Source organism: Arachis stenosperma, chromosome 9 (genome assembly GCF_014773155.1).
Source record: "Arachis stenosperma cultivar V10309 chromosome 9, arast.V10309.gnm1.PFL2, whole genome shotgun sequence".
Taxonomy (NCBI): Eukaryota; Viridiplantae; Streptophyta; class Magnoliopsida; order Fabales; family Fabaceae; genus Arachis; species Arachis stenosperma.
In genome coordinates this window covers 3969264-3981495 of record NC_080385.1, presented here as the reverse complement: position 1 = coordinate 3981495, position 12232 = coordinate 3969264, and the positions used below count along the sequence as shown (strand labels likewise).

Genomic DNA, 12232 nt, shown 5'->3' with positions numbered 1-12232 from the left:
TGAGAAATACACAAATCAGATGTTTTTTAAATACAAATCGAGAGATCCAAATACAAAAATTTCTACCTCCCATATTTCAAAAAAATACTACAGCAGTCTATAATTAAAAAAAAAAACACCACAATAATCCAATATCAAAAATAAAAAATTTCTTTAATATAGTCTTTTTTTTTCTTTTCTTGGTAATCCTTTCTTATCTTTTGAATTAAACTTTGAACCGAGTAAATTGGTTATATTTTTTTAATAATTATTTCTCTCAAATACTATTATGTATGAATCACTAATTTTTTATCTATTTTAGTGCCTTTAATTAGACTTTGTTCTGGATTTTTTAATGAACAAAATGACTTTGAGCCTCATTTCTCAGGAATATTTTTTAAATTAAGTTGATATTTAATTCTGTTTTAGTTGTTTTTATTATAATTAGGGATACAATCCCTCATATTCAAGCCGATTTAAATTAACTCGTCTATATGATCTAATTTTAAATAAAAAATCAAGTAAAATTGTATAATTTGTTGTAAAATAAAGGATATATAAAATAGAAGACTCTATTATTAATATAATTAGCTCAATTATTTTTATATATATATAATAATATTATATGTTGTATTGTGTATATATATACAAAGATAAGAAAAAGTATTAAAAATAAAGAGAGAGAGATTTGCATTTGATACTATCTCAATATAATAAAGATGGTTAATATTGCTATTAATATTATATGTAAAGAGTAATAGAAAATAGAATTTAAAATACTAATAAAATAAAAGAAGAGAAGGAATTGTAGTATAAATATAAAGAGAAGAGTATTTGATTGCAACATAAAGAGAGAATTGATCTTTATTTTGTATTATTGTGTGTTATACGTAAAGGCTCTGAAGCCTTATTTATAGTAGTACAAAATCAACCTTCATTAAAGGTTGGTCTTCAAATTTCTTCCTTGAAAATAAATCTCTTTGCATGGGAAAGATTATTAGCCGCCCAATTGATAAATGGGCATTCATTTCATGTTTATCCCAACACTCTCCCTTGAATGCCCATTAAGGATTATGCCTCGTTAAAACCTTACTAAAGAAAACCCAGTGGGAAAAATCTTAGTGAAGGAAAAAGAGTACAATATCCTTTAGAGATGGGGACTGCCTCATCAAAAACCTTGTCAAGAAAAACCCAATGGGAAAAAACCTGACCAAGGAAAAAAGAGTACAGTCTCCCCCTCTTGCCGACATCATTTAATGTCTCGAAATTGGCGCATTCCAATCTCATGTACCAATCTTTCAAAGGAGGATTTTGGGAGTGACTTTGTAAATAAATCTGCCAGATTGTCACTTGAACGGATCTGTTGGACATCAATTGTCCCTTGATTTTGAAGGTCATGAGTGAAGAAGAATTTGGAAGAAATATGCTTTGTTCTATCACCTTTGATGTATCCACCCTTAAGTTGAGCAATGCATGCTGTATTATCTTCAAACAGGACAGTTGGAGCTATCTTATGATCAATTAGTCCACATGATGACATAATATATTGAATTAGACTTCTCAGCCAAAAACACTCGCGACTAGCTTCATGAATCGCCAGTATTTCAGCATGATTAGAAGAGGTTGCTGCTATCGTCTGTTTCGTGGACCTCCATGATATAGCTGTTCCACCATATGTAAACAGATATCCTGTTTGAGATCTCCCTTTATGTGGATCAGACAAGTATCCAGCATCTGCATAGCCAACTAGTTGTGACTTGGATCCATAGGGATAAAACAATCCCATATCAACCGTCCCATGAAGATATCGAAAGATTTGTTTGATTCCACTCCAATGTCTTCTGGTTGGAGAGGAACTATATCTTGCTAGTAAATTCACCGCGAATGATATGTCAGGTCGCGTATTATTAACAAGATACATTAGTGCTCCAATGGCACTAAGATATGGCACTTCAGGACCAAGGATATCTTCATTTTCTTCTTTAGGACGGAATTGATCCTTTTTCACATCCAAAGATCTTACGATCATTGGGGTACTTAATAGATGTGACTTATCCATATAAAATCTCTTCAAGATCTTTTCTGTGTATGTTGTTTGATGAATAAAGATCCCGTCTTTTATATGCTCGATCTGCAGGTCGAGACAAAATTTAGTCTTTCCAAGATCTTTCATCTCAAACTCTTCTTTTAGAGTTTTTATAATTGTTGGAATCTCTTCGGGAGTCCCAATGATATTTAAATCATCAACGTACACAGCAATTATAACGAATCCAGATGCAGATTTCTTTATGAAAACACATGGGCAGATATCATCATTCTTAAATCCGTTTTTGGCCAGATACTCAGTAAGACGATTATACCACATTCGTCCAGATTGCTTTAGACCATATAAAGATCTTTGCAATTTGACTGAGTATAACCCTTGCGAATATTCATTGGATGGTTTAGATATCTTTAATCCTTCAGGGACTTTCATATAGATATCCCGATCTAATGAGCCGTATAAATAGGCTGTTACCACATCCATTAAATGCATATGCAGTTTATGATATGCAGATAAGCTGACCAAATAACGCAAAGTTATCGCATCCACTACAGGGGAATACGTTTCTTCATAATCTATACCGGGCCTTTGTGAAAAACCTTGTGCCACAAGTTGGGCTTTGTAGCGCACGACTTCATTTTTCTCATTTCGTTTTCTCACAAATACCCACTTATATCCAACAGGTTTTACATCTTCAGGTGTACGGACTACAGGTCCAAAGACTTCACGTTTTGCAAGTGAGTCTAATTCAGCCTTCATGGCTGCTTCCCATTTTGGCCAATCATTTCTTTGTCGATATTCTTCGACTGATCTTGGCTCAAGATCCTTACTTTCATGCATGATATCTAATGCCACATTATATGCAAATATTTCATTGACAATTGTCTTATTTCGGTCCCATTTCTCTCATGTAAAGACATAATTTATTGAGATCTCATCATTTTCACAATTTTCAGGTACCTGAACGTCTTCTGGCGTTATATCAGAATTTTGGACAACTGCTGGTGTCTTTACTATGTCTTTTTCAACAGGAATCGTATTTACCTCTTTTCTCTTTCGAAGATTTTTATCTTTGGAACCGACAGGCCTGCCACGCTTCTGGCGTGTATTTGCTTCCGTGGCTATTTGTCCTACTGGGACATCAATTCGAATTGGGGCATTTTCCGCCCTGCCACGCTTCTGGCGTGAATTTGCTTCAGTGGCTACTTGTCCTACTGGGACGTCAATTCGAATTGAGGCATTTTCCGCTGGTATGTAAGATTTGGTTATCCTCTTTGTATCGGAAAATGCATCAGGCAATTCATTTGCTATTCTTTACAAATGTATAATCTTTTGAACTTCTAGTTCACATTGCCTTGATCGAGGATCTAAATGCATCAACGATGATGCATTCCAATTAAGTTCCTTTTCAGGAAGCTTATTCTCTCCCCCTAATGTTGGAAATTTTGATTCATCAAAATGACAATCCGCAAACCGGGCTTTAAACACATCACCAGTTTGTATCTCAAGATACCTCACTATAGAGGGAGAATCATATCCAACATATATCCCCAATTTTCTTTGGGGTCCCATTTTGGTGCGATTAGGTGGTGCAATGGGAACATATATTGCACACCCAAATATTCTTAAATGGGAAACATTTGGCTGCTGGCCAAAAGCTAATTGCATAGGAGAGAATTGATGATAACTTGTTGGCCTCAAACGAATAAGTGCTGCGGCATGTAAAATAGCATGCCCCCAAACCGAGGTTGGGAGATTTGTTCTCATAAGCAAGGGTCTAGCGATTAATTGGAGGCGCTTAATAAGTGATTCTGCTAACCCATTTTGTGTGTGAACATAAGCTACTGGATGTTCAACACTTATTCCATTAGCCATACAATAAGCATCAAAAGCTTGGGAAGTAAATTCACCAGCATTATCAAGACGAATTGCTTTAATTGGATTTTCTGGAAATTGTGCATGCTTTTAATCGAATAATTTGAGCCAGTAATCTCGCAAACGCCAGGTTGCGAGAAGATAATAAGCACACATGTGACCATCTCGAAGATGCGTCTATGAGGACCATAAAATATCTAAAAGATCCACATGGTGGATGAATAGGTCCACATATATCACCTTGAATCCTTTCTAGGAATTCAGGGGACTCAAATCCAATCTTTACTGGTGATGGCTTTAAAATTAGCTTTCCCTGAGAACATGCAGCACAACAAAATTCACTAGTTTTAAGAATCTTCTGGTTCTTTAGTGAATGTCCATGAGAGTTTTCAATAATTCTCCTCATCATGGTTGTTCCCGGATGACCCAAACGGTCGTGCCAAGTTATGAATTCATTTGGGCTAGTAAACTTCTGGTTTACAGTGGCATGTGATTCAATTGCACTAATCTTGGTATAATACAACCCAGATGAAAGAGAGGGTAATTTTTCTAATATAACTTTCTTATTGAATCATGAGTTGTGATACATAAATACTCATGATTTTTCTCATTCATCGTCTCAACATGATATCCATTTCGGCGAATATCTTTGAAACTCAACAAGTTCCTCAGAGACTTGGTAGATAATAGTGCATTATTTATTATAATTTTGTTCCTCCAGGAAACAAAATTACAGCTCTTCCGGGCCTTCTATCACATGCCTGAGCCAATAATAGTATAACATATTCCTCTTTTGGCACAAGATGGGTAAAATATATATCACTTTGAGAATAGTGTGCGAACTTGCACTATCCGCAAGGCATACATCTTTCATTAATATCCTTGCCATTCTTCAAAAACAAATAATAAAATGAGTAATATGCACAGTAAATTGAATACTTGATCAGAATTATTTTCTAAGAAACAATGTACATAGATAATGTCATATACTGAAATTTATTTTAAAATTTGACACATTTAATAATTTCAAAATTCATATTAATATTTCATTATTTAGTACATCACATTGAAACTTAAATACATAGAAAATAAAACTTAACAATAAGTTCTTTACATTTTTATTTACATATATACTTCACAATCCCACATATTAAACTATTCCATCATGATCAAAGACCAATATTTCCTCAGGGTCCTCAAAGAAATCAGATACATCATAAGAGTGGTGGAGTTCTCAGCATCATTTGAAACAAAATTTGTTTCCTTTCCTTTGTCGTTCTTTTTCAAAGATGCCTGGTAAAGATCGACTAGGTGCCTTGGGGTACGACAGGTACGTGACCAATGGCCCTTCCCACCACAGCGGAAACACTTCTCCTCGGTTGATTTATGCCCGATATTCCTTTCTTTGTCCCACTTCTGGTGAGATCCTCTCTTTTGAACATATTCTTTTTCCTTCCATAATTTTTCTTGTTATTAAAAGCTTGCCATTACCTCTTCTGGGTAATGATTTGCCGCATTTACTTCAGGAAATGGGGCGGCGCCAGGGGCGCGCTTCATGATTTTTCAATACAACTCATTGTTGCGTTCGACAACAAAAGGCAAGAAATTAACTCAGAATATTTTTAAACCCTTTCTCTCGATACTGCTGAGGAGCATTCGAGGCATGGAAGGTTGAGAAAGTTTTCTCCAACATATCATGATCAGTTATTTTTTCCCCACACAATTTCATTCGTGAGGTGATTCAAAACATTGCAGATTATATTCATTTATAGATTTAAAATCTTGTAAACGCAAATGCGTCCATTCATACGGGCTTGAGGATCACCGTTTTCCGTGATGATTGTACCTTCTTCAAGGTCTTTCCAAAGATCTGCAGGATCTTTTAATGTAAGATATTCATTTTTCAATCCTTCGTCAAGATGACGACGGAAAAATCATGGCTTTAGCTTTATCCTTCTGGGATGCATTATTTTCAGCCTTAATGGTATCTCCAAGATCCATTGAATCAAGATGGATTTCAGCATCTAATATCCATGATAAATAATTGTTTCCAGATATATCAAGAGCATTGAATTCAAGATGAGAGAGCTTCGACATAATGAAAAATTGTTACCTGAGTCTTCCTAAAAATTTGATCAGAGTCTCGTGCTGATAACGTGTTGTAAAATAAAAGATATATAAAATAGAAGACTCTATTATTAATATAATTAGCTCAATTATTTTTATATATATATAATAATATTATATGTTGTATTGTGTATATATATACAAAGATAAGAAAAAGTATTAAAAATAAAGAGAGAGAGATTTGCATTTGATACTATCTCAATATAATAAAGATGGTTAATATTGCTATTAATATTATATGTAAAGAGTAATAGAAAATAGAATTTAAAATACTAATAAAATAAAAGAAGAGAAGGAATTGTAGTATAAATATAAAGAGAAGAGTATTTGATTGCAACATAAAGAGAGAATTGATCTTTATTTTGTATTATTGTGTGTTATACGTAAAGGCTATGAAGCCTTATTTATAGTAGTACAAAATCAACCTTCATTAAAGGTTGGTCTTCAAATTTCTTCCTTGAAAATAAATCTCTTTGCATGGGAAAGATTATTAGCCGCCCAATTGATAAATGGGCATTCATTTCATGTTTATCCCAACATAATTTAGACTTGATTAAATTTTATTTTTGACAAATTAAGTAAATTAGATTACTAAACTAAAAATTAAGTTGATGATTAAAAATGATAAATTTTAATAGCTCTGTAACATTTCTCTTCAAAATACTATTAAAATTTGTTATAATATTATTGATTATTTAAGATTTGATATTTGAGATTAATTATTATGTATATTTATTATTTTTTAATTTATAAAACTATAAATTTAATCCAATCCAATATTTAAAGAAATAAAATCTTAATATAAATATTTAATTTAATCTTAAACTTTATGTATTGCTACCAACAAATATTTTTTCTATTTTCAAAACATACAAAATATATACAATATCAAAAATATTATGTTCACATAAAAAATCAACCACTCTGCATTTATGTGTAAATACATATATTGCTTATTAACTCATTTTTAACATAGCTAATTTTTTGTGAACATGTAACATACTTAATAAATTATATATAAACATATGTAATTTATAACAACTAATTTAGTATCTAATTTATAATATTTACAAAATATTTTCTGGGAAAAGAAAACTTTTGTTAATCTTTGAATTGTTTAGTTGTGCTTCTAAACACCATTTAGAGTAGAGTAGAAAATAAAAGGTTTCTTTTAATTAATATGACCAACAAGCAAAAAAACTAAATAAAAAAAATGAAAAATTAACTCTAAATCATTTTTCAAAACAAGTGCATCAAAAAAGCATTTCGTTGGAGAAAATAAATTATCTCAACAATTCTCAAAAACATAGTATAAAAACATGATTCATGCATCCAAAATCGTTCTGCAGTTGATCAGAGTGTAGAGTTTTTAACTTGCCATCAACCTGCATCACAAATCCATATATGCAACTCAAAGCATTAAAGAGCATATATAAATTTCCAAGGATAAGAGACTAAAAAAAACAGACCTTTTAAGGATGAATTCGAGAAATGAAAATACTTTCCAATATCAAAGTTAGCAAATCCAAACCACAGATACTATGTTCATTATTTCTCAAGGAACAGGGCACAAACAAATTTATTCATAAGCATCAACAAATATTTTAATAATTTAGGTGGAACACTGGCCTAAAATTGACTCAAAAAATACACTACTTAAATAATTTTGAAACTTTTAAGGCTCTATCTAACATGATATTTTGTCAACAGCTTTGATCAACGAATAACAGAGAATAGAGATAGTGGGAGTTCAAACCATGTTAAATGGGATTATGGCCAAATATTTAGCTGACATGTTGTAGAGCCCCTTGGTATAGCATATAATTCAGCATATAATTCCCTGACAAATTCGTACTTTGTCTCTTGATCGAAATCAGGATCAAGAGAAATTGTCACTGTCTTCAAAACAAGTCCTTTTTGTAAAAGATATACAATAAATTCACGCTCATCTGCAGTGTCTTGATATACTCTAAACTCAACACTCTTGAGATATGATGTCACACAATTGGGAACCATGGTTGGTGGTGTTGGCCCATGATACTCCATCGTGTAAGAATCAAATCCCTGATCACAGGAAACAACACTTATCAATATATGCAGGCAAACAACAAAAAGAATTAGAGACACTAGTTTTAAGTTTTAAATTGAAATGTACTCATACCGTCCAAATACCAACTACAAGACCTTCAAGTACATGACAATTATGAAGGAAGTTTAGCATGAAGTTTGTGTTGAAACATGGAACATCAACTTCTAGATTGACCAAGCGGTGAAATTCTGGAAACTTGAAAGCTGGAGCACTAAATAAGCACTGTATAAAAGATAACTAGATATCAAATATAATTCCTAATTCACAATTATAGTTATAAATTCAAATTATCGATTTACATCAAACATTTAGCTTGAGGAATCATGGGATTATGATAAGCATGCTACCCGTGTTGTATAATATCTCAATGCCAACAATTTGTTTCGCGGAGTGCCCGGAGAAGGTCGGGCACCCAAGCGCCATGCTCAACACGTGCATGATCAATATCAAGATGTGCCTCCACCGTGTTAGGGAAACTGCTAAACGAAACCAGTAGCTCTGAGTTCTTTGGGATGGTTATTTTGATATTGAGGTATTCAAGAGAAGGCGTGTCTATCACACGATGGTAAATCTCATCAAGCACGATAGTGTCATCTTCAAAGGTTAAACTTTTCAATGTCCGAGGCATCTGGATTGTAGGTACATAAACATTACGAGCATCTGGGGTATCGTTCGCGAGAATGAGCGTAAGATTTTCAAGAACAGGGCAGCCAGATAAAAGCTTGTTGGGGTGCACATAGGGGATAAACAACTTTAGCTTTAGGTTCTTGAGGGATGGAAGATAAACATTTGGAAACTCTGGACCATAATTCAAAGAAATTTTACGTTTCAAAACAAGGGACTTGAGTAATGGACAAGTGAATATGGCTTCAGGCAACTTGAGTCCAAACCTTACATTTACATGAAGGTTGAGATATAGTTCCCGGAGATGGGGGCCAATGACGGCATCAAGCCATGTTAAGATGAGATCCGTTGAATTCGTTTCGCATGCTAGGCGGAACTTTTCGATGGAGTAATCTGCATTGCGCTGAGTTAGAATAATAGCATTGACGTAAGAATCAAATGGATCTTCATCCCGAAAGTGTCTATCATCTATGTCAATGACTTGGAGATCCTTCCAAACGTGGCGCCATCTGCGAGAGAGGAGGCTGGTGGATCCAGCTTGTTTTGTTGGGAGGTATGAGAGAATTTCGCAAAGGATATAGTTCGGTAAGCAACTGATCCTATCCATGTTGATTCTTTTGCCTTCTGTCAATTTTGTATCTGGAGAGAGGGATAGAGTTTGAGCTAGGGTTAGGGTTACAATCTAGGAGAAATGAAAGAATCAATTTTTTGAATCAATTTAACTCTTGGTTGGTTCCGCTTAAAGGACTAAGATTCTAACAATGATCAGATAAACTTACATATGAATCAAATATGAACAAAATCAATTACGAGAAACAAGAGGTGTATCAACGGTACCTGGGTGGTCTAAAACAGAGGAAGCTGCCGGCGAGTGGAGAGCGGCGGGGCCGTGGTGGTGAGTTTTGACGGCAGCAGTAGCAGCTGTATTTAAAATTTAAAATTTAAAATGAGAGGTATAAATAAAAGAGCGCGAAAACTAGAGAAAGGAACCGCGCAACTGGCTTGCGATTTGCTATGATTTATTGATTTGGATAACCGAGTCAGTGACGAGTGAAGTCGGGTAAGAAGTAAAGATTTTATTTTATTTTATGGGAAAGTTTAGGGTTAGCAATTTTATTATATTTTGGCCAGCATATAACCATCAGAGAAAGGTGAGTCATTGGATGAAATCTCACACCAATCTCACACCATCAAATCATCATTGATGGCTAGTTGATGGCTACCAATCACAAATATTGCTGGCCCCCTAATATTGCTCTCATTTTATTTTTAACTTCAAGAATATCAGAAATTATTTTTCATATGGAGAGGTGGTTGGTATTTTGGGAGATTATTGGGAAGTGGGATGATTTACCGGGGGTGGAGGTAGCAGCCACCACGCAGGGGCGTGCTGTCCAAGCAGCCAAGTCGCGTGTCATCACCGAAGCACCACGCAGGGGGCGTGCTGAACAAGCAGCCAAGCCGCATGTCATCGCCCAAACACCACGCAGGGGGCGTGGAGTCATCGGGAAAGCACAACGCCGGGAGCGTGGTGACGTGGCAGCCATGCAAAATTTTGACACCACGGGGGGCATGATGGAGGTGGCAGCGCAAATTTCCAAGGCGGTCTTCACCAGGGGGCGTATTGAGTGTGCTTTCATGCAGGAGACAATCCTCCACTCCAGAAAGCAGCAAGCAGAAGGTAGAGGCTTTATATAAGGAGCCTCTCCGTCATTTTATAGACAATAGTAGTAGTGTGTAATATTTTGGAGAGTAGGAGATGGGTTGCTGAAGTGGAAAAAAGAGGAAGATTGGAAAATAGGAGGAAAATATTTTTTTGTATTTATTTTAAAAGATGGTTCGTAATTACTGTGCTCTGGAAGAACATATTATAAATTATTTGGATCATCCAATTTATGTAAGTTGGTACATTATATTTTTATTATGTTTTAATTTTCTGTTATTTTTTGTTATTTAACATAGTATAATATATTTATTTTTTTGTTATTTTGAGATTAATTTTATGTTATAAAAAGACTATAATATAATAAAATGTATATTATATGATGTAATAAAAATTTTATAATAAAATATATTTTTTTACAATAAAATATAAAAATGCTATAGTAAAATAAATATATTCTGTTAAACAAAAAATGTATGTTGCAAAAAATAGAAAAATATTAGTTTTTTATGCATGAGTAAAAAAAATCGCTCATTTATATTAATTTTAAATAATAATAATAATAATAATAATAATAATAATAATAATAATAATAATATACAAATAATATACAAATAAATAACAATATAATATACATATATACTTACGGTTGTATACTAATAAATATAGCATAAATTTTAAATAGTAAATATTTTGAATTTTTTAACATAAATATGCGTTGTTAATAAATAATATAATATAATAAATTAAATAAGTAAGGCTTATAAAATATATTTAAAAAATAAATATTATAATAAATAAGGAATTTAAATTTTTAATAAATAAATAAATAAATAAATAGATAAGCTATGCTATGTTGAATATTTTAATAAATAAGATATTAAAATAAATATGTGAATGTTTATTAATATATTTATAAGGATTATTATTTAAATAATGTAATAGATATCTTTGTTGATGCAGCCTAACCGGAATTTGTTGGTGCGTAAACTGGATCCGCCACAGACGTGGAATTCGATAGTGGAGAACTACTTACGTGCCACGGGATTCTACCATGTCTCTAGAATTGGAGTCATAAGAGGATTTCACCCCATGTTAGCTGCTCTGGTTGAAAGGTGGAGGCCTGAAACTCACACCTTTGTATTGCCGATCGGTGAGGTTACAGTGACATTAGAGGATGTCGCTCATATATTCGGACTACCCATTGATGGAGAGGCTGTCAGTGGATAGACAGATAGTAGTGCCGAGTTCGTTCAAAGTCAGGGCATAGCGATATTCGGTCATGAGCCATCAGTCAGTGGTAATGCGAAGTCTTATATAAAGTTTGGATGGGTTCGACGTATTAGAGACGCAGAGCTGTTGGACACTGACGAGTATATCAGGAGATACGTCAGATGTCATATCTTCTGTTTGTTAGGGTCGACCTTATTCACAGACAAGTCGACTGCATATGCCCATGCGAAATATCTACCGTTGCTTCGCGATTTCGAGCGGATCCATACTTATAGTTGGGGGTCAGCTTGTCTCGCACATCTTTATAGAGCACTATGCCGTGCATCACGATATGATACAAAGGAGATGGATGGCCCTCTAAATCTCTTGTTTGTTTGGGCATGGGAGCAAATGTCGTGTTTTGCTCCCGTACCGAGACAAACGCTTCCACCGGCCGAGATACCAGTTGCCATGAGGTAATAAGACTTATTTTAGTTATGTGTTATATTCATGATGCACATATGACATATGATAGGTTATTTAAATTTTTTCAATTAACAATGTTTCAGGTGGAGTCATTCGGAACGGACCACAGCGTGGTCATCGAAGATCGTGGAGA

At 34.0% G+C, this 12232-nt stretch overlaps 1 protein-coding gene across 1 annotated transcript; it reads right to left on the bottom strand.

Moving 5' to 3' along the window:
• Positions 1–7795: 7795 nt before the first annotated feature.
• LOC130948879 (F-box/FBD/LRR-repeat protein At1g16930-like) lies at positions 7796–9345 on the bottom strand. Its single transcript, XM_057877751.1, has 3 exons — positions 8527–9345; positions 8187–8336; positions 7796–8089 (listed from the first exon to the last, which is right to left on the bottom strand). The coding sequence occupies exons 1-3, from the start codon at positions 9343–9345 to the stop codon at positions 7796–7798; spliced, it is 1263 nt and encodes a 420-aa protein (XP_057733734.1).
• Positions 9346–12232: the final 2887 nt, after the last annotated feature.